Source organism: Mauremys reevesii, linkage group 1 (genome assembly GCF_016161935.1).
Source record: "Mauremys reevesii isolate NIE-2019 linkage group 1, ASM1616193v1, whole genome shotgun sequence".
Lineage (NCBI taxonomy): Eukaryota > Metazoa > Chordata > Testudines > Geoemydidae > Mauremys > Mauremys reevesii.
Window position 1 is genome coordinate 196,848,208 of NC_052623.1, and position 25,832 is coordinate 196,874,039.

Genomic DNA, 25,832 nt, shown 5'->3' on the forward strand with positions numbered 1-25,832 from the left:
CAAAATAATTTTTGCTTCCTCAGTTTATGACTGGCTTTAAGTAGAAGTCAAGGAAAGCTGCTTGAGTAATTCCAGAAAATGCTGGCTCTGTAGTCCATATATTGGTCCTATATCCTTTCTCAGTAGTGGAGATGAAGAGGGAGCAAGCATATTAATCACGTTGGCCAACTTGAAGTGGTGCAAATGGAGCCTTAATCCAGTCTGGAAGCAACGGAGGCCATGCCTCATTCCTCTGCTGCTAATTCCTTGTTGCTTTATACTTAGTGCTCAACTTAGAGAGAACAAAAATAAAGTGCTACAGAAGTGCTATGGGCGGGAGAGAACAGAATAAAGGTGATCCAGAAGCCTGGGCTCACACCTCTCCTGAGGTAGACATCACTTCTTTTCAGGCCGCCTCATTGCCAATCGGCTTTCCCCAAATGTGGACACCCAGTGTCTGACTTTCCATTCTGATGAGGTTCCTTGGAAGGAACTGTTGCTCCACTCTAACTCAGAACTATATTCTGACAGCTTCTTGTGCTCTCCAGCATGACTCATTTCTTTATATGGCATTTCATCTATCACCCAACAATCTGGGAAGACAGGGTTTTGATCAGGCCAGCTCTGTGGCCTCACAAACTTGTGTGGGGAATAACTGGCCACATTTCATCTTGGAGTTTTCTGTATAAGGGTTTTCGTTCTCTGCCAGTGAGAAGTACCTTCTGTAATTTTCTCACCATAGGGTGCTTTGTATGGGACTACACCCTATATAGTTCATTTTCCCCTAATGCATTTCTGCCTAGTAATTTCTGCTTCCTGCCAGTCATTATTAAAACCCACCCAAACTCCATGTGTTTTAAATTCCCTGATTTCATGGATGGAATTGCCTGTGTTCTGTAGTACAATAATGAATCCTGTAGCTGGAGGGACACATGCATTTTTATGTCATGGGTTAACAGTTTACACATCTGATCCCTTGCTTTCACTTGATCCATAGAACTCTTGAAGAAAAGCCAGGTTAGACAAGGACACAGGCTCTTCTTACAGTTAATCGTTGGCTCATATATTTGTCTCCTTGACTTCCATGAGCTTATGGAAACTTCCACTTTCCCTCCACACCCTCAGCCATGTAACCTCTCTGTTTATTTTTTTCCAGATAAAACTGAAATGGAAAAGGGTTCTTAGATATTAAAAGTGATTTAACATGCTGGGATACGCCCAGCCAACATCTGAAAAGTGAATTAGTCTCATTACGAAGGCCTGGTGTGCACTTAAAATTTAGGTTGAATAGCTAGGGGGACTCAGGGTGTGACAATCCATGTTCTAGCTATACTGACCTACTCTTCTCCCTCAGTGTAGACACAGTTAGGTCGATGGAAGAATGCTTCTGTCAACCTAACTTTCGCTGTTTGGGATGGGGGACAAGCTACAGCAGTGGAAAAATCCTTTGCGTTACTGAAGAAAGTGTCTACGCTACGGCGCCACTGCACAGCCCATAGTGTAGACAAGCCCAAGGTTGTCTTTAACTAATGATTCTGTGAAAATAACCAGACAAATAATAGAATCTCAGGGTTGGAAGGGACCTCAGGAGGGCATCTAGTCCAACCCCCTGCTCAAGCAAGACCAATCCCCAGACAGATTTTTGCCCCAGATCCCTAAATGGCCCCCACAGGGATTGAACTCACAACCCTGGGTTTAGCAGGCCAAGGCTCAAACCACTGAGCTATCCCTCAAGGAGCTCGGACTGTAGGGCTGTTTAGTTGCAGTGCAGACTTCCAGGCTCAGTCTGCAGCCTGACCTCTGGGAAACTTCCGCCTCATGGGGTCCTAGAGCCGAGGCTCCAGCCTGAGCCCAGAAGTATAACTGCAATTAAACAACCCTGCGAGCCCAAGTCAGCTGGCGCAGGCCAGCCCCAGGTGTCTAACTGCAGTGTAGGCACACCCCCTACAGTCACATAAAGACATCATAGATATTCTGGATGCAGATGTGAAATTTTTCCTTTAGTCAGTAAAAGTGGGCAAACTATGGCCCACAGGCCACATCCAACCCACGGGACCCTCCTGCCCAGCCCCTGAGCTCCTGGCCTGGGAGGCTCGTCCCCGACCCCTCCCCTGCTGTCCCCCCTTCCCTGCAGCCTCTGCTTGCCCTGCTGCCGGCGCAATGCTCTGGGTGGCGGGGCTGTGAGCTCCTGGGGCAGCGCAGCTGCAGAGCCTGGGCCTAACCTGGTGCTTTATGCTGCATGGTGGCATGGCTGCTTGTCCTGCTGCTCTGGGCAGCGCAGCTGTAGTGTCGCGAGCCACTGGTGCTCCAGGCAGCGCGGTAAGGGGGCAGGGAGAGGGGTGGTTGGATAGAGGGCAGAGGAGTTTGGGATGGTGGTCAGGGGGCGGGGGTGTGCATAGGGGTCAAGGCAGTCAGAGGGCGGGAAATGGGGGTAGTGGTTCCAGGGGGGGCAGTCAGGAAGGAGGGGGGGGTTGGATGGGGTCGTGGGGGGCAGTCAGGGGCAGGGATTCTGGGGGTGATCGGGGACAGGGAGAGGGGTGGTTGGATGGGCAGTTGTCAGGGGGGGTGAGAAGTGGGGCGGGGGGCAGGCCACGCTTGGCTGTTTGGGGAGGCACAACCTCCCCTAACTGGCCCTCCATACAATTTTGGAAACCCGATTTGGCCCTCAGGCCAAAAAGTTTGTCCACCCCTGCTTTAGTGCCATGGATTTCAGAAGTGCATCAGTCAGTCTTTGTTTTGAAAATAATATTACAGAGGTGAGATGAAGTTAGAGGTTCTAAATTGCTTCTGGGAGGTAGTCTGTCTACAACTTGTTTAGCACTTATTAGCAGAGTGGCAGTTTTGTGGCAGACCTTGTTGGCATTGGCCTCTGAGAAGGTAAATTAATCCAAAGGTAATGTGCATTGTAACATATACTGCATAACATTTGTTTGCTCCTGTGAGTGCTCTGACATGTGTTGAAAATGCAGTTTGTAATGATTTTACCATTCTGTCTTAACAGAATGTACCCATACATCACGTCATCATTTAAATGCACTGCAATGAAAGAAATAAAGAAGGCAGAAGTGGATGTGAAGATTGGTATGCAATATCCTGAATTGGCCATTTTTATTGTACTATAACTTGGCTTTTTATTTCAAAATTGTGGCTTAATTATGCTAGTAGTAAAACTCTTTTGTGAATAGAAATCAATAACCCTTTTGTAGCACTTCATATTTTGATATGCTCAGAAATATTAGCTAAACTCCCATAACTGCTCTGTTGCAGTTAAAATATAAAATACAGAAAAAAGCATAGTCACAAATTGCCTTGCAAGGTACGATGGGGAGCTTTAATTCAAGAAAGCAAGGAATCTAAAGAAAAGTAGTGATCCTCCTCCTAAATCCAAGGTCAGACTGACATGGTGGGGGGACTCTATCATGGGAAGCAGTGACTCTGAAAAAGATTGTGGGCGTCATGAGGAATAATCAGCTGAACATGAGCTCCCAGTGCGACGCTATGGCCAGAAGTGTTAATGCAATCCTTGGACTCATAAAGAGGGGAATCTCAAAGAGGAGTACAGAGGTTATTTTACCTCTGTGTTTGGCACTGGTGCCACTGATGTTGGAACACTGTGTCCAGTTCTGATGCCCACAATTCAAGATGGATGTTGATAAATTGGAGAGGGTTCAGAGTGGAGCCATGAGAATGATCAAAGGATTAGATATTATGCTTTATAGTGATAAACTCAGGAGCTCAATCTATTTTAGCTAGCAAAGAGAAGGTTAAGAAGTGAATGGATTATAGTCTGTAAGTACCTAAAAGGGGAGCAAATATTTAATAATGGGCTCTTCAGTCTAGCAGAGAAAGGTACAACACAGTCTGGCAGCTGGAATTTGAAACTAGACAAATTCATATCAGAAATAAGGCGTAACTTTTAATCAGTGAGTGTAATTAACCATTGGAACAAAGGATTCTCCATTGCTGAGAATTTTTAAATCAAGATTAGATGTTTTTTCTAGAAGATATGCTTTAGAAATTATTTTGGTGAGGTTCTCTGGTCTGTTTTCTTCAGGAGGTCAGCCTTGATGATCAGAATGGTCCCTTCTGGCGTTGGAATCTATGAATCGTCTGTAAATCTAAATTAGTGACTAAGTATATTAGTACCTCAGGAGATGCTCACATGGTGCAGTCTCAGTCATTCACTAAGTGCCCTTTATTCCCACAGATTTCAATAAAACAGAGGATGCTCAGCACCTCACAAATGCATAATCTGAGATTTAAAACATTTAACAGTTCCAGGTTGTCATAGTGTTTACCCAAAAAATGTTCTCTTTTTCTGTAGAGCCGGTATTTTATAATGTCTCTAAGCTGTACTTTAAGTAATTGCTTTGCTTATGTTTTCTAGCTGAACAAGCTGTAGAAGAAGCTAAATGCCAATTAAAGCATTTAGAAGAATCTCTTCTGCATGAGGTCAATGAGGTACTGTAGCAATGATAATATTTCTTAAGCATATTCAGAAATATTGCTTGTTAGAGCTCTGCAGCAACCCATGTTTACTGGCCACAGGTGTCAGTGTGGAAAATGAACAGTAGTAGCTTTTTTTGGAAAGGTACCTAATTTCTTTTTAATGTAATTTTTCAAAAAAATAGGCTAGAAACAGTTGTAATGACAGGTTTTTTAAATTTAGCTTACAAGTAATATTAAACACCAGGGAGGATAACCAGAACTACTTTTCTGTCAATTACGTGTGTACCATTATTGAGGAGTTTTACAAAGATTAAGTGGTTATTCGTACTGGTCTTGGATTCAATTACATTGCCAAGAAAATATTTTAAGATGACCCGCCCCCCCCCGGTTGCCTTTAAATGTGATAATGATAGTGCTTATGTATGGAGATATTATATCCATAAAGCTGTAATAATAATGCTCCCCCCCTTCATTGGTCCGCCAATCTTCTGTCCCCATGCATGCATGTAGATTTGAATTTTTCATGATTTGCCTGCGAAATGCTGAAGACAAGGCTTGCTCTCAGCAGAAGGGCATATGTCATTTGCAAAACGTGAAATTGTGGTAGATGGAAGGAGAAGCAAGTATGGTGATTAATTCTCAAAATCTATTTTAAGGGTCCATCACCTGCAGCGTAACTTCTGCTCTCCATTCAAAAATATTGTAATGATTGTTTCTTTCTCTTGTAGAGTGTCACTGAAATCAGTGTTGGTTCTGTTTTGACTGGTCAGAAACACCAATAGTTTTTCTCCTGTGTCTTACCCTGCCGTTGGAGATCATTGACTGCTCTAACTTACACTCCATGCCACAGGTGTTTGGGTGCAAAGTGAAACAGACCAGAATCATTGAAGTTTCATTCTGTGGCCTCAGATGTATATAAATGGAGGAATAGAGTTAATTAAAACCTACTGCCTTCTGCTCTGTTCCTTGGGGTATTGTGCTCTGAGCAGCAGAGTGAAAATTTAACACTGATTCTAATATATCCTAATTTAATCTCCAGTACACTAACTGTGTCTGGAAGCATCGGGGTTGGTAGCAGACTGTAGTGATAGGTTTGGAAGTACAGTGGGTGTCCAGAATATTCACTTTCTCAGAAGTAGCTTGGGGAAAAAAACCATAGGGTATTAACTGATGCTAAAATAACTTGTTTTACTGCTTTTTCAAAATCTGCTTAGCTTGCATTACAAGATGCTCTAGAAAATGCAAAAAGAATGCGTGAGAAGCTGGAGGAGAAACAAAGGCAAGATGTGAGACTATTTAATCAGTGTTTCAGAAAAAGTGGTTGTGTACTGTATGTTGTAAATAGTTATTTGATCCAGAGTCTGATACTTAAATAGTGCTTTCCCAAGTTGCAGCTGTTTGTCATTTCAAGGTGCTTTTCAGTTACTTTGGATGCTCCAATCCTTTACCCTTTTCTGGAAAAAATTTTAATCCTTGTAATTTTTTGGTTAGAATCTTTTAGAATGAAATTCTTTTATCTGTTTAGAGACTTGGGTTTCCTCCCATACATCAGATGAAAGCAAGATTGTTTAATATTTATAATATGGCTACAAACATTTGAAAGAAGCTCAAATGCTGGTTCTCTGATGTTGAGACATTGGCGAAAAATCAACCCTGGGTTCATTGCTTCAAATCTAATCAATGTTACACAAGACATTTTGAAAGCACTACCTTGTAGCATGGCAATTCAGTTAGGAATAGGAGCATGCTAGAGACCTAGGGCTATTGATCCTGCATAAAAGCAAGTATTTTTAGGAGTCTGCTTCTGTCAAACCCTGACAGTATTTTAAGGTGTGCTTGAGCCTATAACACCCATCTGTTGGCTAGATTAGAGTCAGCTGCTTCTTTTTCTAGTTAATATCCACAAACAGCAGTTTGAATCAAACACCCTCTCTTCAGGGAAAAGAGAGATTTGTAGTCCCTCCATGTGGGTCCTTTTGGGCAGCCAGAAGGATACCCAGAGGCTGGATTATATTTTGTTTACCAGATCCTTTTCAGCATGGGTCCAACGGGTGCCCAAAATTTTTCCATGAGGAAATGATTATTCTGTATCCTACAGGTGGACATTACAGTCTCCTTGTCAACACGGCTAAAGCATAGAATCTTCTTTTAGAGCAGGCAGTAGCTGTTTGTCTCTATTTTTATGACATGCAAAACAGATTGCAATTTAACAGAATATAGGACTCCACCTCGACATACAGGCATATTTGTCAAACCAGGAGTACAAGAGAAGGAAACAGAGATTTACTTCAGTGTCCAAAGAACCTGGAGATTATAGGCCTGTATTACCCAGGTTGAATGATATAAAGTAATGTCCACTTTCAGACTGATATCCATAAGGTCAGACATTCAAGTAGCCAACTGAAGGCATTCCTCTGTTTACAGGATCTGAGAAACACATACTTGCACTTAACTGGGGTTTTGTTTGGATTTGAGGCCACTTACATAAACATGTTGCTGCATTATAACGCTACTTAACACAATGAATTGTTATTAAGTGAGGTGGATGTCTCACCCATTTCCCCATACCCTGACTGCTAGAAAAGAGGAAGCTTTCCTTCTTGTCTGCCATCCTGGCTGTTGGGAAATTATTTGCCCTCTTAATTCTTACCCAGGTACTATCAAAGATGCAGGTCTTGGAACATAAGAACATAAGGACATAAGAAAGGCCGTACCGGGTCAGACCAAAGGTCCATCTAGCCCAGTATCTGTCTACCGACAGTGGCCAATGCCAGGTGCCCCAGAGGGAGTGAACCTAACAGGCAATGATCAAGTGATCTCTCTCCTGCCATCCATCTGCATCCTCTGACGAACAGAAGCTAGGGACACCATTCTAGCTAATAGCCATTTATGGACTTAGCCACCATGAATTTATCCAGTCCCGTTTTTAAACATTGTTATAGTCCTAGCCTTCACAACCTCCTCAGGTAAGGAGTTCCACAAGTTGACTGTGCGCTGCGTGAAGAAGAACTTCCTTTTATTTGTTTTAAATCTGCTGCCTATTAATTTCATTTGTATTATGGGAATAAGTAAATAACTTTTCCTTATCCACTTTCTCCACACCACTCATGATTTTATATACCTCTATCATATCCCCCCCTTAGTCTCCTCTTTTCCAAGCTGAAGAGTCCTAGCCTTTTCAGTCTTTCCTCATATGGGATCCTCTCCAAACCCCTAATCATTTTAGTTGCCCTTTTCTGAACCTTTTCTAGTGCCAGTATATCTTTTTTGAGATGAGGAGACCACATCTGTACACAGTATTCGAGATGTGGGTGTACTATGGATTTATATAAGGGCAATAATATATTCTCAGTCTTATTCTCTATCCCCTTTTTAATGGTTCCTGACATCCTGTTTGCTTTTTTGACCGCCTCTGCACACTGCGTGGACATCTCCAGAGAGCTGTCCACGATGACTCCAAAATCTTTTTCCTGACTCGTTGTAGCTAAATTAGCCCCCATCATATTGTGTATGTATAGTTGGGGTTATTTTTTCCAGTGTGCATTACTTTACATTTATCCACATTAAATTTCATTTGCCATTTTGTTGCCCAATCACTTAGTTTTGTGAGATCTTTTTGAAGTTCTTCACAATCTGCTTTGGTTTTAACTATCTTGAGCAGTTTAGTATCATCTGCAAACTTTGCCACCTCACTGTTTACCCCTTTCTCCAGATCATTTATGAATAAATTGAATAGGATTGGTCCTAGGACTGACCCTTGGGGAACACCACTAGTTACCCCTCTCCATTCTGAGAATTTACCATTAATTCCTACCCTTTGTTCCCTGTCTTTTAACCAGTTCTCAATCCATGAAAGGACCTTCCCTTTTATCCCATGACAGCTTAATTTATGTAACAGCCTTTGGTGAGGGACCTTGTCAAAGGCTTTCTGGAAATCTAAGTACACTATGTCCACTGGATCCCCCTTGTCCACATGTTTGTTGACCCTTTCAAAGAACTCTAATAGATTAGTAAGACACAATTTCCCTTTACAGAAACCACGTTAACTATTGCTCAACAGTTTGTTTTTCTATGTGTCGTACAATTTTATTCTTAACTATTGTTTCGACTGATTTGCCCGGTACCAACATTAGACTTACTGGTCTGTAATTGCCGGGATCACCTCTAGAGCCCTTTTTAAATATTGGCGTTACATTAGCTAACTTCCAGTCATTGGGTACCGAAGCCGATTTAAAGGACAGGTTACAAATCTTAGTTAATAGTTCCACAACTTCACATTTGAGTCTTCCCCTTTTTACTCCTGCTTGAAGAGTATGATGTGATTACACCTATCTGTCTTCTGTTTTTTCCTTATTAGACTGTGCTTGTTGCCTAACATGGGCAGAACAAATGGAGTACTAATCAGATGCCCAGACTTTGCAAGAGCAACTAGTGGGCTGAGACTAATTAGCATGGAGATTGTAAAATCTTCTTGTGTGTGGCAATCCATACCAACTATCTAATGACCCATGGATATGTCCATATATAATCTATAAAGAGGTGAAATTGGGTTCAAACCTTGCTCAGAAGAGTAATCTCTTGCAGGTGGATTGTCTGGTGTGTAGGGATGATAACAAAATAATAGTGGGTAGATTCCTATTTCATTGGGCTATCATTCCTTTGTTCCCCACAAAACCCTTCACAGTATAGCTAGACAGTTTCCCTCCGTGCACTCTGTCAACAGAAACTTTTAAGGGAGTATGAGGAGAGAGCAGCTATTGCAAAAAACACACTACTTCAGTCAGTGCGGCAGAAAATTTCTTTGATTATTTTGCTTTTATCCTGCAGGACAAGTAATTCTATCACATTTGCCTCTTTGCTTCATGGCTTTAAATCTCAGTTTGGTAATACTTCCTCTGAACACTGCATCACAATGATGTGATGCCCAGAGTTTATTTTAAGACTTCCTGGGAATGACCCAAGAATTTTGGAATGGATAGCAACTCTGAAACAAAAAGTTTATAGCTTTGTAGGTTCCAAGGCCACAAGGGACCATTGTGATCGCCCAGTCTGACCTCTTCTATAATACAGGCCATAGAACTTCCTCAAAATCATTTCTGTCTAAACTAGAGCATATCTTTCAGGAAAAAAATCCAATCTTTAGCTCTTTAGGAGTCAAGTGTACAGCTGCCTCTTTAGGTAATAGCGAACACATTCTTGCTTATGTGACACCTCACTTCAAGGAAGTCCAGTACTATCATTTACCGAAAGTGAAATCTTCACTTCCTGAAATCTGAAGGTCACCTGTAGTACATGGGCTTCGTGTAATCCTTTAACTGGATAATGCTACATTTTCTAATGTTACTGGCAGATGCAGCATACAAGTAGTGATTACATGATGGTGCTTACCTAGGAGTTCTCATACCAATTTTAATACTTTCCATTCCTCAGGCCTACCCCCCAAAATGTGGTTCATGTTAGTTGAAGCTCCTTGTTCATGATTAGTTTCTTTGACTCTGGTAGCTCCTTTGCAGAAAGTTCTGCAAAGCCAAAGGGCACTTTAACCCTCCATTCTCCAGTAGTTGAATGGGAGGAAACATGAAGTGTATGGAATGATACAAGTCAACTCTGAGAACGAAACTGGCTAATTTTTGTGTTGCTTACTAATGGATGATGGTTACAGTATGCCTAATTTTTAAAAAAAAAATCTATCAGCCAGAAACTTTATGATATGAAAACAAGTGCCAATTTGGTAAAGCATTTTTCCTTTACAAATGCAACGAAAGAATGTCTTTAGCTATTCTCATATTGATAAACATGAAAATCTTCATAGCAATGGCTATCAGTCTTAATTTGCAGGTTAACAGCTAATGCTGTCTTCATTAATGTCAAGCTGCCAATGTGCTACTTGGCTTGTGTTTGATTTTAAGCAGGAATTTTCTGTTTTCAAAAATGGAAGAATGTGATCTGCCTCTAATCAATTTCCAGTATACAGAAGTCTGTCCTATCAGTTTGAAAACCCAAGAATCATGTTAGCCTTTAAAAGTTTGCATGTTTTTGTGGTTGATACTACTTTTTTATCATTTATATTTCTGGCTAAAGTGAACTGTCCAATCTCTGTATCTCCTAAACCAGATTAACAGTGGCTATTAAACTGGTAACAGTAAGTAAAATAAAATTAAATTAAAAACTTTAAAAGGAAATTTATAAAAGAAAACTGCTTATTGATTTTGCATTGCTTAGAGAATTGAAGAGGCCAAAGAAGCTCTATTTAATATTTGGAATAAACATAGAAAACAGAAGTCAAGATGGAATGTTCATCTATAACAACAGTCGCTTGGTCAGAATGTATGAGAAAGTGGGACCACATCTTAAACAGGGGTCTCGGTAAGCTTTCTTTCTTATTTATTTATTATTATTTATTTAGGGATCAGGTTTAAAACCTTGTTTTAAAATGCAGGTATTCTTAATACCTACAGGAGTCTAAAATCCATGATCCCACCTGAAAGAGGTTAGTTCCTTTCCAAGCATATGCGCAACATGGATTATTTATATATTTTTGAATGTTATATACATGCGTTAAGGGAAGAATAAATCATTCAAAATATAGTTCTGCAGTTCTCAAAGTAATTTTTTAGAGGAACTCACTGTTGTTGAATTTTTTATTGCAACTTGGGAGTTCTTGAGTTCTCAGTTTCTCTGAGGTTTTACCTGCATGTAAGTGTTGCTCTTTTAATATCCTCCAAATCCTGGTGTCTGTTCCTTTCCCTATCCTGCCTATCCCTATTCTGACATGTCCTCACATTTTAGAACTTAATATTTTTGAGGTTTATTTCATGTATTCATTTGAAATGAAGTAATTTAAATATAATTCTGCACATGACTATGATCAGACGGGATGCTAGTCTCCATTTTCTATTAGAAAAATATTACTTAATATGAAATACCTGTTTCTAAAGTGAGTCAAGGGCAGCTGCAAACAAAATAAATGACTTGTTCTTTGAACTTGGATCAAAATGCTTTGAACTGACGTTATTTCAATTTCAGCGGTGGTGCAGTTGGAATGGTGGATGTGCCCTTAGAAGCCATGGAGCCAACACACAATAAGCAGGCCTTTGTCAATGTTAAAGAATATAACCACTTGCTGATATCCATGGAGCATTATCTGATCCAGTACTGGAAGGACATCGGAATAAGTAAATCTTTATTGTTTAGCCTGGCTTGTTTTATATAGCTATTTTAAAAAAAAATCTGTGTCACTGTTAATTAATCAAATACATCCGATAAATCGGAAGTTGGTGTGACAGGTTCGGTCACAGAGACGCCCTTGGGACTGCCACCTGATGTGCTGAGACTACCTCTAAGCCCATTTTCCCTGCCAGGTTGGGACTTCAGAACCCTGTCTTGTTGAGCCAGCCATGCTAGCCTGCTGCAAACACAGACCCAGGTCTGAACCACGTCCCCCAAAGCTGCAGGCTTTAACTGAAAACCACTTAGCAGGTACTCCTATCTCCAGCACCCAGATACCCAGTTCCCAATGGGGTCCAAACCCCAAATAAATCCATTTTACTCTGTATAAAGCTTATACAGGGTAAACTCATAAATTGTTCTCCCTCTATAATAACACTGATAGAGAGATATGCACAGCTGTTTGCTCCTCCAGGTATTGATTACTTACTCTGGGTTAATTAATAAGCCAAAAATTATTTTATTAAGTATAAAAAGTAGGATTTAAGTGGTTCCAAGTAATAACAGACAGAACAAAGTAAGTTACCAAGCAAAATAAAACAAAAACATGAAAGTGTAAGCCTAATACAGTAGGAAATTGAATACAGATAAAATCTCACCCTCAGAGATGTTCCATTAAGCTTATTTCACAGACTGGACTCCTTCCTAGTCTGGGCCCAATCTTTTCCCCTAGTACAGTTCTTGTTAGTTTCAGCAGGCATCTTAGGTGAAAAGCAGGGGATTTGACATGACTGTAGCCTTCTTTCTTCTGTTTCACCCTCTTTTATAGCTTTGGCACAGGGCGGGAATCTTTTGTCTCTCTGGGTCTCCACCCCTCCTTCTAGATGGAAAAGCACCAGGTTTAAGATGGATTCCAGTACTAGGTGACATGGTCACATGTCCTGTGAAACCCCAAGCCTTCATTCTTCCTGGCCTGACTCACAGGAAGGCTTGCAAGTAAACTGAGCCATCTACAGTCAATTGTCCTGGTTAATGGGAGCCATCAAGATTCCAAACCACCATTAATGGCCCACACTTTGCATAATTACAATAGGACCTCAGAATTATATTTCATATTTCTAGTTTCAGATACAAGAATGATACATTCATACAAATAGGATGAACAGTCAGTAGATTATAAGCTTTGTAATGATACCTTACAAGAGCAAGAGATCTTTTGCATGAAGCATATTCCAGTTACGTTATATTCACACTTATTAGCATATTTTTATAAAATCATATGGAGTGGAACGTCACAGTTGGATCAGATTGTAGCTTTTAAGAACAGCCACCCGAGGGAGTCAGTGTGGACCAGACACTGAACCAGTTGCAATTCCTAGAGGCATGCTGCACGCAGAAAATAGAGGCAGAGAGATTACTCACTATTCAACTGTTGCTGCCTCTGGGAGCACACACGGGAGCAAAGGTTGCACATAAAGTCCTTTGATATGAAGTTGAGATGGAGGTGCTATAACAATGCATGCTACCTTTTCAAATGCGAATCCTAGGATCTGGTGGGTCAACCAGATAAGTTCAATTTGTGTAAAGCAAGAAGCCCTAGAGCCAGGATGACAAAGGGTAAACCCAAATGGGTATCCAGCTGTAAGAGTCAAAAGTACCGCTGAAGGAATCCTAAAATGCAACCTGAAATTGCTCTTTCCCAGTAGCCATAGGATGAAGACAAAGGAAACCAGGTGCAAGTTTTATGAGTAGTGAAATCAAGCGAGCATTTTGGCTCATCTAGTAAGGAGTTGGAAGTACAGGCAAATGTTACATCTGTTCATTTTTTAGATAAATTGATTCTACGTGTATTTACAAATTAGATGTGACCCTTGCTGTGTCCCAGTTCAAACAATGTTGTTTTAACCAATGCTGTAATCTGCTTTTTGTATAATTATTCATTAATTTCAGTGTGCACTAGAAAACTTCTACAGTGTGAAAAATGCACGGAGCTCCTGCATCAGATCTTGGTTTTGAGAATAATCAGATAATTTTGGGTAGCTTTCTTGTCATATAAAAGATGCAATATCACTATTTAATTCAGATCCATAGTAGTACTTGGAATAATTGTGCTCTAGTTTGAGTGAAATTATGGCCTTTTAAAAAAAATCTAAGCATGATTTCGTTCCTTAAAAAATAATGTGCATTTCTGTCTAATGCAGAGAAGTTGTAGCTCAAGATGTCCAGTTTCACCTGGCTACATTTATTTCCAAGCCCAGCTCCCTATCCCACACTGTCCCCATATGCAAGATTTTAGGCTGTCACAGTGGGGTTTGTGCTTTTTGTTTCTTTGTTGTAATATAAACATTTAAAACAGAGCAGGTGGTGTGGACATGTTTTGTAAAAGATCATCCCTTCCTTCCTCCTGAAGTATTCAAGTCCTTTTTGTCTAGTGTGCATATCTATAAAAGCCCCCGAATGTTGCAAGTATGTCAATTAACCAACGGCTATGTACCAATAGCATTAACTCCCCACATATCTGGTTCCTTTGGGACAAGTGTAGCCTCAATCCAACCTTGGACAAGTGTGCCTTCCTTTATACATGATCGATCTGCCAGTATTGCTCTGTATGAAAGAAAGCACAAGAAACACTTACATCTACATAGGCAGTTAATAGACGGTCTTTTCTAGGAAAAAAGTGGTAGAGTGTTTTTAAACTCCAGTGTATAAGAAACTGCTCCTGAAACCTTAAAACGGATATGTATATAGTTCCTTACTTTTGAAGATGGCTAGTGAGAAGAAGTTAGTTGAAGTAAACAATTACGTGCTTGCATGGATGGGAGCAGTGAACAGGGTTTCCTGTAATGCTGCATATCCTTATGCACCATAAGCTATATTGATGTTCTGCTTCCACTTAGCTTTAATGTAGGAGAAGTTGTTTAGATGTTCATAAACTACCCATTTTAATTTTTGGAGCAACTTTGTCTTTTCGGACCTTGGCTCCAAATATGTCTATGACATACACAACCAATCCACCTCAGGATGTCTGTGCACAGAGTCCTTTCTTTCAGTGCAGGTCTGAGAATCAGCCATCCAATTGGTCTTGGTTATTGTTATTTAATATTGGTGGATAGCACAGGTGTGCATGGCACTTGTTGGAGAACAGCATATAAAAAGATATGTTATGGTGGCAAGAGAAATGACATGGAGCAGAGAAGGAGAAAAATCTTACACAGAACAAGATAGAGGTGGCTTGTTTTGCAAACCACTAACGTGTTTTGGAGTTTTTTTAGTAGGCCGATATTAGAAAGTTAGCATTGGATCACATATGCATATGGAGAGGATGGACGTGATGGAATAGTGTTTGTTAGACCCTGTCAAATATAAAACAAAGCAGAGTCCCTGCCTTTGAAGGTATTTGAAGGAGGAGAGAGAGTGCAAGGCTCTTGGTACCAGATGTTTGAAGCTGCCCATGGAGATGTTTGAGGGGAAAGGAAACTAAGGGAGGCATGAATTGAAGCAGAATTGGTAGATCAGAAGGCTTAAGTGGGGCCTTACGTAAAGCAGACTGACTTGAAGCAGAGAGGTGCAATCCATGACCCTTCTTTCCTACTTTCTCCCACAACTTTCACAGATAGCAGCACACGTTTTTATTGACTTTAACAATTCTTCCCACTCCAAGCACTCTGCTTATGGTACCCAAGTGAAGTTGTGGCTTTGTCAACTTCCTAGAGCTAGAAATGTTTTGAAAGAAATACCAAGTAATTATTGCCCTGCTCTTGGATGCTACATTTACCATGAGAGACTGGAACTGATTAACTCTGTTGACTGTATTTATGTGCTTAAACAAGCTGGTGGCTTAGATCCAATTTTTTTTGCTGTTTATAAGATAAATTCTTAAAGTTTAATCCTTTAGAGCCTAATTTGCATTTACACTCTTAGTCTCATTGAAATAAATGTGGGAATAGGGGGCACAACATATGAACCTCAATGTAATAAGCAAGGTCCGCAAAGGGTAAAGTATCTGACAGAATAAGTTTATCAAAGTAACTGATCAAAATTAAAAAAATTACAACAATTCACACAGCTTTTCTGCCAGGTGTTTATGAGCAAAATAATTGTTCTTTCCAGTTAGTCTGTACGTAGAGTCATAGAGTTTAGGCAGAGACTGCCAGATCATCTAGTCTGACCTCCTGTGTGATATTCCTAGATAATCCTGTCAAGTGACCCGCACACACATGCTGCAGAATCTGACCTGGGGGAAAATTCCTTCCCCCTGATATGGAGATCAGTTAAACCCTGAGCATGTGAGCAAGAACCAGTTAGCCAAGTACCCTAAAGAGCCCTCTCAGAGTCTTGGCTCTCCCCATCCAATGGCCCATCTCAGCCATGTCCATCCCTGACACCTCAGAGGAAGGAGATAAAAAACAAAACAGAATACACTGCAACGGGTACATCCCTTCCTGACTGCTGCCAGTGACTGGCTGAAGCCCTGGAGTGTAAGCTTTTTATGAATATAAGACACAAAGCAGAAGTGAGCCCCACAGCTGCCGAGCCCCCTACTATCACATCATGCTTGCATTAGTTCCCTCTTTTGCTGATTGTGATGGTGTATTCCTAGTATATACTGTTGGCTCTCTGGGAGTGCGGTCTAGTGCTTGGATGAGAAAACAGTGGTTGAACACCTCTGGATTCTGTTTCTAGTCTGCCATTGACTTCATGTGAGCTGGAGCAAGTCACCGAAACTTGGGATAAAATTTTCAAACCCAGATGCCGTAAGTTAAGCTCCTAAATCTGTCTTTAGGCCTTCAAAATAGAATTTACAAAAGTACCTAAGTGACTTGTAAGCACAAATACCATTAACTTTAAATGGTGACACTGCCCTAAAATCATTTAAGCACTCTTTTCAATTCTACATGGAAGGCTTAAATACAGATTTAGGAGTCTAATGGTTTAGACACCCATGTTTTAAAACTTTGGCCTCTGTGCCTTCATTGTCCTATCTAAATTGAGGATAGGAATATGTTCTGCCTTGGAAGTCTTGTAATAATTTATCTAAAATATATTAGAAAATACTTCTCATGTCACTGGAGCTTTTAGTGAAAGAGGAGTGTTTCATGAATATATATTAATGTTAATTTTTTTTTGTCTTCAGTTTTGTTTTGTTTGGTGGCTTAAAAATGTGTGAGGACAGAGCTTCCTTTGTGGAGCAGATCACCGTTAAAAAGTTGAAGATTGAAAATTACTGCTTATCTCTGCAATGCACTGGATAACTACAGACATACCTAGTCTTTTTCTTAAATGTTTGTGAATTGGAATTTCACAGTAGTCTTTAGCTTATAATGGAGTTGAGCTGATAGAATGGTATTTGAAGGCTGACCCACCGGTCTCTCTGTGTGTTACTACCTTATTCGGTATAGAAACTGTAATATTTACATAGTGCTATGTATCTTCAAAGTACTTCACAAACATGGACTAATCATTCCCACTCATATAATGTAAGTAAATATTTGACTACACAGAAGGGGATGTGACTTATTTCAAGGCCACGAGAGTGTCCATTTCTAAACCCACATGAATGCTTTCCATCTTTCAGTCCTGTTTCCAGACCACATCTTGTTCCCACTACCTTAGGGATGGGCAGCCTATGGCATGCTTGCTGAAGGCGGCACGCGAGCTGATTTTCAGTGGCACTCACACTGCCCGGGTCCTGGCCACTGGTCTGGGGGGCTCTGCATTTTAATTTAATTTTAAATGAAGCTTCTTAAACATTTTAAAAATCTTATTTACTTTACATACAACAGTAGTTTAGTTAGATATTATAAACTTATAGAAAGACACTTTCTAAAAACGTTAACATGTATTACTGGCACGCGAAACCTTAAATCAGAGTGAATAAATAAAGACTCGGCACACCACTTCTGAAAGGTTGCCGACCCCTGCGACTACCTTCATGCCCACTTGCAACTTCTCTTAAAAGCTACTGGTCCCCCAGTTGCAAAGCACATTCTTTAACTAACATCTGTAGTTTACATATAAACTTATTCTTAAGTTCTGCTACTGAAAATTATATACTTCTTTAGGTCAGAAAGGAGTAACTTCATTCTGGAATGCGTTTGGCTATCTAAGTGACAAATGGCTGGAGAAACCCTCAGATGCAATTCAGTATAAGAGAAGACGTGCAGTGGAAATTTCTGCCCTGGTTCAGTGTGGTGAGTTTATATAATTGGATACATAAAAGGAGAAATAAGGAGAGGATTTAATAGGATAATAAAAAAGGCCTTTAAATTGAAACACCTTAATCCCAGCTTTCCCCAGCATTTGACACTGTATACTGCTGTGCTTTCATGTGCTTCTTCCTTCAGAAGATCTTCTTATAGCCCCTATGTTTCATTTACCATCTCCCCCTTAAAAAAATCCATTCGCGACAATTTTTTTTTATAACTGTGCATGTTCCACTTCTGTATGTTTCATTGCATCATATTTAAAGGGTGCCAACAAACTGCGGTTTTGATATGCTCCAGAGTGAAAGGGTTATTGGTGAAGAACTGCAGAACTGGAGCACAGCTTTGGCTTTTAATTGATAGTTAACCATTGTTTAAAATTAATTTGCCAAACGCCTTTTACAAATTGTCCTTACGTAACATGTTTTTGTGTGAAGCTGTTTCATTCTTTACAAGCAATGCACCTCTCTGCCATGCCAGGTTGGGTCCTTTATTGCTCTGCATCAGGACAGGATCAAATCTCAAACTGGACAGTTTTTATTTAAATTGGGTTTTTTTCAGCTTCTGTTAATTTGTTTCTTGCTTTTTACCAACATTATCTTTGTAAAGACACCTTGCTTTTTTAACTTTTGAATTATTGTCTGAGCTTCCCATTTCCTATGGCAAAATCTGAGTTTACAGATGGCTTGCTATGCCTCTGGTATCCTAGTATGAAATTGATCTCACATTTCAATTGATCACAGTATAATTTAATATTACAGTGCTTTGTTATCCTACTAAGTAGCTTTGAGCTCCTGTTCCTGCAGTTCTGAGTCAGAAGTTTAATAATAAGTAAATTCTCCCACATCAATGTCACAGAAATAAAGTGTTCCCTACATTAAGTTGTCTGCTCCCAGAAAGGAAACTGCTAGTCATAACACGGTGAGCACAGAATATGACATTTAAATTGGCTCTTGAATTTATAGCATATGAGAAAAATTTAATTTTTATTTCAGAAACTCCAGTTAAAACTTTTGTCAAGTAAAAAACATGGATGGAAAACATTGTTTTTAAATTACCCATTAGGGTACTTCTATACAATTAAGATTCTGAAGCTATTCTAGCGTAACAAAAACTTGAACCAGTATGAAGTCCAGAATTTGCTGTTTAGTCTTGGCTCAGTGCCAAAATATTCCCCCCCCCCCTTCTCCCCCACTACACAGAGGAACTTGTGATATACCTTGAATTGTCAGGACTCACTAACACTTGCCATTGATCACCAGACAGCTGGAATGTTCAGCTTTACAGTGGTAGATACGGTATTCATTTCCAGCCATGTCAGTGCATGCTGCTTGTTGGAAATCACATCGATCTTGTCTCCCCATCCCATTTCAATACAGTTGTAATCCACCATTTGGGAGAAACCCACTGCATTTCAAAGCAGTCTGGAGTTTATTTCTTAGACGCACAAAGCATTTTGCAAATTTGTCAGATCTGCTTGCTAAATTCATGTCAATTGAAGAGGGGCAAGGTAAGGGAGGGATGGGGCAAGCAAGACAGCAGCAACCTATTTAACATATAATATTTCGTGACTTGTCATGGTTAGATATAGTTTAACATCTTGAAAGCATTTGTACTGGTTAACTGATCCATAAATATTTCAAAATGCTGATCCTGCTCTAGAAATCCATAAAACTTTAGTTGCTCTAATATAGTTGGCACAGTAACTACCACTATTCAGAAAATATACTCCTCACCTTAATCCTAATAATAAGGCATTAAACCCAAATTGGATTAGTTCTTCCCCAACAGGTATTGCAGCACTTCATATTTTCCGAATGCCTGCTGCAGTGTGGTCAGCTACCTTTTGGAAAGTGTTCAATAACAAGTGTTCCCGGGGTAGAAATAACACCAACATAAGTGACAATGTTGGATAGCATACACTAATTATCTAAAGTTACAATAGTAAGCGGAGTATCTGCCAAACTGTATGTAAAATGTGAAATTATACATGGTGATTCCTTTGCTAACATGAGTCCAACTAACTGGATTGCCCTCAGAGGGAGAGAAATTATAACTAACGCATCTTAGAAACCTCTGAAAGTTATGTGAAACTGATATGATCTATGAAAACCTATTTCAAGGCCCCGTATCTTCTGTTTTAGTGTGACTGGAAGCCTTATGCCATAGAATGTGAGCTTGGTTTCTGACTTTCAAATAGAGGTTTGGGGTGGTAGAATCAGCCATTTCTAGCCTTGATGGGTCATGACATTCAAAACCCGTCACTTGTTCAGGGCTGAACACTGCCTGTCCTGGAACTTGGGAAAGATGAGCTTTGGGGGAATAGGGAAAGGTAACATTTATGTTGTATGTTGCCTTTTTTTTTTATGGCAGTCGTTTGCTGGAATTTCTCTTAATGTGCCAAAATTCTGACAGCTTCAGAGAGACGTTAGTAGACAGAGGGAAAATGAGACGGTCAAAGCTGCATGTTGAATTTCATTAATCACATTAGCACAATAAATGGGGGGTGAGGGTTTTTTTAATACGTGCTGTGATATAGTCATTTTCTTCTAAATACTTAATTAGATATCTGCCTTAAATGGAGGGTTCTGTCATCGTCCACCGATATCGAAAACAAAGACCACTGTGGAATCTGGACTTGTGAAATGATCCCTGGTCCTCTGGAAAACAAGTAACCTTTTGATTAGCAATACTATATCACTGATTAGCATATTAATAATGAAGTATCATTTATTAGCCATCTCCCTTGAAGCCAGAGTAATAAACAAATGCAGACAGTAAAGCATACATGGTATAGAAATATTTGCAAAAGCAAATACCATGTGAAACTTTTGCTATTGTGATCATTATATTAGAGAACAGAGACAGAGTAATGGGGGTGTATCTAACCTTGTTAACTGCGCTAAGTGGCAGGTAGTATGTGTATCAGCTCTGCTACTTTGGACACTTGCCACTGATGGTAATCCCTATCCCTGCTTTAATGATGAACTCCGTCATTGGGAGAAGGGACATTTGGGGGTCACTCACATCTAATCTAAATCTGAGTCTGTCTGGCACACACCATGATTTTAGTGCCCAAAGCTCCATTGCGGAGAAAGCACGCAAGGCAGGCAGCAATGTGGTTCCAGCACGAAAGCTGATCCTGTATTAATTATTCAGGCAGAGAGGTGTGTGTGTGTGTGTGTAAAGAGAGAGAGATTCCATGCACAGATTTATTACGAAAGGTGACTCTAAAAATGGCATCTGATGTCTGTACTAAATACAGTGAAACTACAGGTAAGTATTTTTTTCTGACTGCCAGTCCTATAATCCTAAACAAGGACAGTCAAGTTTGGTTCCATCTTTATCACACCATTAAGGTTCTAATGGCAAAACTGGGCCCTCGGGCCATGTCTACACTACAGAATTATATTGACCTAACTTAGCTTGGTATACAGCCACCACAGTTATTAAATCGCTTGTGTGTGCACGCACACTTGGCTCCTTGGGTCAGCGATGCGTGTCCTCACCAGGAACGCTTGTATTGATTGTATCATCAGTGTGAGGCACTGTGGGACAGCCCCTGAAAGCTGGTTACAGTCAATGTAAGCAATGCAGTGTCTACATTGACACTGCATCAATCTAATTACATGAGGCACTTACGTCGGTGGGAGCCAAATTTAAGTGAAGACACGTCTACAGCTGGGTTGATGCAAGGCAGCTTTTGTTGACCTAACTGTGTAGTGTAGAGCAGGGATTCTCAACCTTTTTCTTTCCGAGTCCCCGCCCAACATGCTATAAAAACTCCATGGCTCATCAGTGCGACAACACTGTTTTTCTGCATATAAAGCTAGGGCCAGCATAAAAGCAGGGCAATTTCTCGGGTCCCCATGCCATAGGGGACCCGAGAAGCTGCTAAGCTGCTCAGGCTTCAACTTCAGCCCCAGGTGGCAGGGCTTAGAGCCCTGGGGCTCCAGCCCCACACAGCAGAGCTTCAGCTTTCTGCCGGGGGCCCCAGCCAGTCTAAAACTGGCCCTGCTTGGTGCCCCAAAACCTGCTCACAGCCCCTCAGGAGGCCCTGGACCCCTAGTTGAGAACCACTGGTGTAGAGCAGGCCTTGGTGGCCGCTGTGCAATTAGCATTTAGTATATTGCACAGGCATATCTGCCTGGGTCATGGTAAGTAATTCTGGTGCACAGGAAGGAATAGAAACCAGCTCTCTTCCTTTAATCGGTGTTTGCACCCCAGAACTAACGAGAGTGAAAAGTAGTAAAGCTAATTTTTGTCACTGAAATTAACAAGTGATGTGGAGTATATTCAGAGAACAGTTCTATTGTGTAAGATGGTGTCTCTTTTAGTCACTTTGGAGGGCAGTACTGTAATTCGAACCACTGAAGATAATTCCTTGCCAGACAATACAGGATAACAGAGCACATATTCCTTTTCACTCATTTTTCTCTTATATCGATTTGAAACCATATTGTAGGTGCAATAGACCAGAACGTTTACCCTCCATCCCTTTGGGTACTTTGAACAGACTATCACTGTCACCGAATGAAAAAGAAAAACTCCTCATAGATTCAATCCAGCGACATCAAAAGAAGCTGGAAAACTTGCAGTCCCAGGTGAGCTGTTACCTTTAGTTTACACTGTTTTCCTGTGAGCTGTCTGGAGTTTGTCTTAGGGGAAGTTCCCACTAACTCAATGTGAATCTAAAAGTTAAACATTCTTGGTTTGTTTGGTTTGTTTTGTTTTTTGAAAGAATGGGGAGAAAAGCAGAATGTGTAAAAACTCTGATTCAGGTAGAACATGTGCCATGGCAGTATTTTTCAGTGATAGAGTTGGAATTATTAATCAAGTGAAAACAATTTGATTAACTTCGGTTTAGTAACTATCAAATTGTGAGTTGATCTTTGTTTTTTTCTGAAATACATCATGGGAAGTGAAATTAAGTTCTACTAGTCGGTAAGCAAAGCAATATGTAATTGATACTATCTTCAGAGGTGAGAATTGCATAATTTGCTTTTCTCTATCATTTATTTTCTAATAGAAATTAGGATTCTGGAAACTGCTGCTGCAATCTTCATTACCAAATTTTGTCTGGAAGTTAAATATGCACAGTCCATAAAGTCCAGAAATACTGGTACCTTTTGGTAGACTTAATATTTACTGGATACTAAAAGGATAAATAGCTTGATTTCCAGATAAAAAATAATCCTCTCAAATTGGAGTGTATATAAACATTGTTGTCCTTTTTAGGGTGGTAGTAGATATTGGGGACTTGTTTGTTTCCTGTAGGAGGCGAAATCAGTGGAGTAAGGTCAAAATATTTTCATAGTTGTGACTAGTTTGTTTTACACTACATACATCAGTCATTGAACAGAGCTGGTCACAATCAGCATGCAGACAAATCCTTCTTTTGGGAATACAGCCAAACACCAATGCCTGGCTTCAAGGGGACAACTCTTTTGAGCTAGGTTTCCAAAAAATAACTCAATTCAGAAAACTAACAGCACAGCATTTCTTCAGACTGAAGAGTGCTTGTGCTCCAAGAAGAAAGTTGTAAAACTCTGGAAGAGGGCCATAACAATAGTCTAGGAAAGGCCATTCTGTCAAACAAACCATTTCACAGCTTGCTTACCATATTTTTCGGCACTGAGTCTTATATCTTAGTCCTATACTTCAGAAGTAAATTCTAAATGCCTCTGAAATTCATTTATTATCATAGCTGTAGTTTTTCTCCCTAGTTACTCATTCATAAGTTTGCCTAATTCTGCTGAAGCAGTTCCATGCAGTGGGGACATACTCCACGATTAGATTTCAAAAATCTTGCATTGTTGCTTTTGATAACTTAGCACACTTGTAGTTTGGTCAGCTCAGTCTCCTTTTTTCCTGTTGTCTTATACGGTTAAATTGAATTATTCTGCGCCTTCTTCAAGAAAGATTTTATATAAGATTACCTATAATCATCAAAGATGAAGTCAAAATGTCTCGTATATAGGCAACATTGTCTCTTACTTTGTAGTAGCAAATGGAAAGAACACTATTTAACACCTGGTTTGCCTCTGAAACCACTGCTGTATGCTAAGATTTCAATATTTTTCCACAGTGATTAGCTTTGATTAGTTACAATTTTCTTATTTTTAGTATCTTCTGGAAACCTAGAGAACTTGTTTCCAGGATAATTATCCAATTCATTGATGGTATGCACAGGCTCCCATGGAAATGCTGAGGTTTAGCATTGGACTGTAACTAGTGTTATTGCGGTAATACAAGTATTCGCTATAGTATGGTTGTAACAATGCTAGTTCTGGTGGGACCCAACTGAGAGAGCCAATTCAGGACAAATTGCTTAAATCAGGGCAGCCCAAGGCTGGGGTTCCTTTACTATTAAGGCAAACAAAACCAGCCAAACAGAGAAGACTTCGGTTTTACCCCACTGGCTAACCACAAGTCACACAAGCAATTCCCTGAGACCCTCCAGTTTCCCAGTATCACCACCAGTGCCACTCGTTATGGGGACAAATGGTTATGAAAACCAATACACCAGTAAAAGAGAAAAGGTTCTCCTGATCCCAAAAGACCAAGCGCCCCAGACGCAGATTAATATACAAATCAGATCTTACCCACAAATCACACTGTTGCCAATCCTTTAGAATCTAAAATCTAAAGGTTTGTTCATTAAAGGAAAAAGATATAGATGAGAGCAAGAATTGGTTAAATGGAGTCAATTACATACAATAATGGCAAAGTTCTTGGTTCAGGCTTGTAGCAGTGATGGAATAAACTGCAGGTTCAAATTAAGTCTCTGGAATACATCCCCCGCTGGGATGGGTCATTCAGTCCTTTGTTCAAAGCTTCAGTTTGTAACAAAGCCCCTCCAGAGATATGAAGCAGGATTGAAGACAAGATGGAAGAGCTGCGGCAGTTTTTTATTGTCTCTTGTCATGTGGCCTTTCTTTCTTTGTTCCCAGGACATTCATCCAGCACATGGCAAGAAAAAACCTTAGAATTCTGTGCATAGGCATGTCCCTGCATACCTTGCTGAGTCACAAGGTGTATCTGCCTTCTTTCAATGGGTCAGTTGTATAGCTGATGGCCCTTAATGGGCCATCAAGGAGGCTAGGTAGTGCTAATGCCAATTGGCTGGGGTGGCACCCAGAAGCATAGCATAAGTTTGAAATACAGATGGTATAGAGCCAATATTCATAACTTTAAATACAAAAATGATACATGCACCCAGATAGCATAATCAGTATAAAATAGATATAATAAAGAACCCTGAGGGGAAGGGAGATCAAGAAAGGTCATCAAGTCAGCCCCCTGCCTTCACAGGAGGAATTTTTTGCCCCAGATCCCTAAGTGGCCCCCTCAAGGATTGAACTCACAACCCTGGGTTTAGCAGGCCAATGCTCAAACCACTGAGCTATCCCCCTCCCCCCTGCAACCATAACCAGCAAACCATAACCAGCAAACCATAACCATGTCTTAAACACCTTATTTGACTCCCTTTATACAAGATTTGGTGCCACTACAGGACCTTGGTTGCAACAATGATCTGTATGGTCACAGGTTATGTCAGTAACGTCACAATGGTAACACTAATTACAGTAAGATGCTAAATGTCAGTGCTCTTATGGTAAATTACTGGTCTCTTGTATGTGGACAGATGTTCACCAGTTCCTAGAACTGACCCTGCAGAGGCTGGAGAGTAAAGGGGAGCTTGGCTCATCTCTTGCCAAATAGAAAAGCTTCCAGCTATGTGTTTTCTTCTCTTCTTCAGACAGTGTTTTTGATGCAGCACTGTATTGTACCTCCTGTTTTTCTTTCCTTATCTTTGATTGCTATCCCTTGTCATATGCCTTTTGAAAATCTAAGTGTAACTACATCCACTGAATTTGCCTTTATCTTGGTGGTAATACCTTCAAAGAACTCCAGCAGGTTCAGTAAAACATTCTCTTCCTTACCTGAATGCATATTGGCTATTGCTCCAGCTGAGCATGCATCCTGCACGCTTTACAAAAAAGTGCATACGTTTTATTGTGACAACTTAAT

At 40.3% G+C, this 25,832-nt stretch overlaps 1 protein-coding gene across 12 annotated transcripts in view; it reads left to right on the top strand.

Moving 5' to 3' along the window:
* MORC1 (MORC family CW-type zinc finger 1) overlaps positions 1 to 25,832 on the top strand; it is a 169,986-nt gene that overhangs the window by 75,953 nt on the left and 68,201 nt on the right. For 11 of the 12 annotated variants that reach the window (XR_005582899.1, XM_039481931.1, XM_039481924.1 and 8 more), the window contains 8 exons: positions 2,981 to 3,060; positions 4,367 to 4,440; positions 5,643 to 5,707; positions 10,651 to 10,794; positions 11,449 to 11,603; positions 17,658 to 17,786; positions 20,364 to 20,469; positions 22,264 to 22,402. Coding sequence is in view for 11 of the 12 variants with exons in the window: in XM_039481931.1 (XP_039337865.1) it covers positions 2,981 to 3,060; positions 4,367 to 4,440; positions 5,643 to 5,707; positions 10,651 to 10,794; positions 11,449 to 11,603; positions 17,658 to 17,786; positions 20,364 to 20,469; positions 22,264 to 22,402 (892 nt within the window). In the remaining variant the exon portion in view is untranslated. The remainder of the gene's footprint in view (positions 1 to 2,980; positions 3,061 to 4,366; positions 4,441 to 5,642; positions 5,708 to 10,650; positions 10,795 to 11,448; positions 11,604 to 17,657; positions 17,787 to 20,363; positions 20,470 to 22,263; positions 22,403 to 25,832) is intronic. The other variant, XM_039481914.1, reaches the window with a different exon arrangement.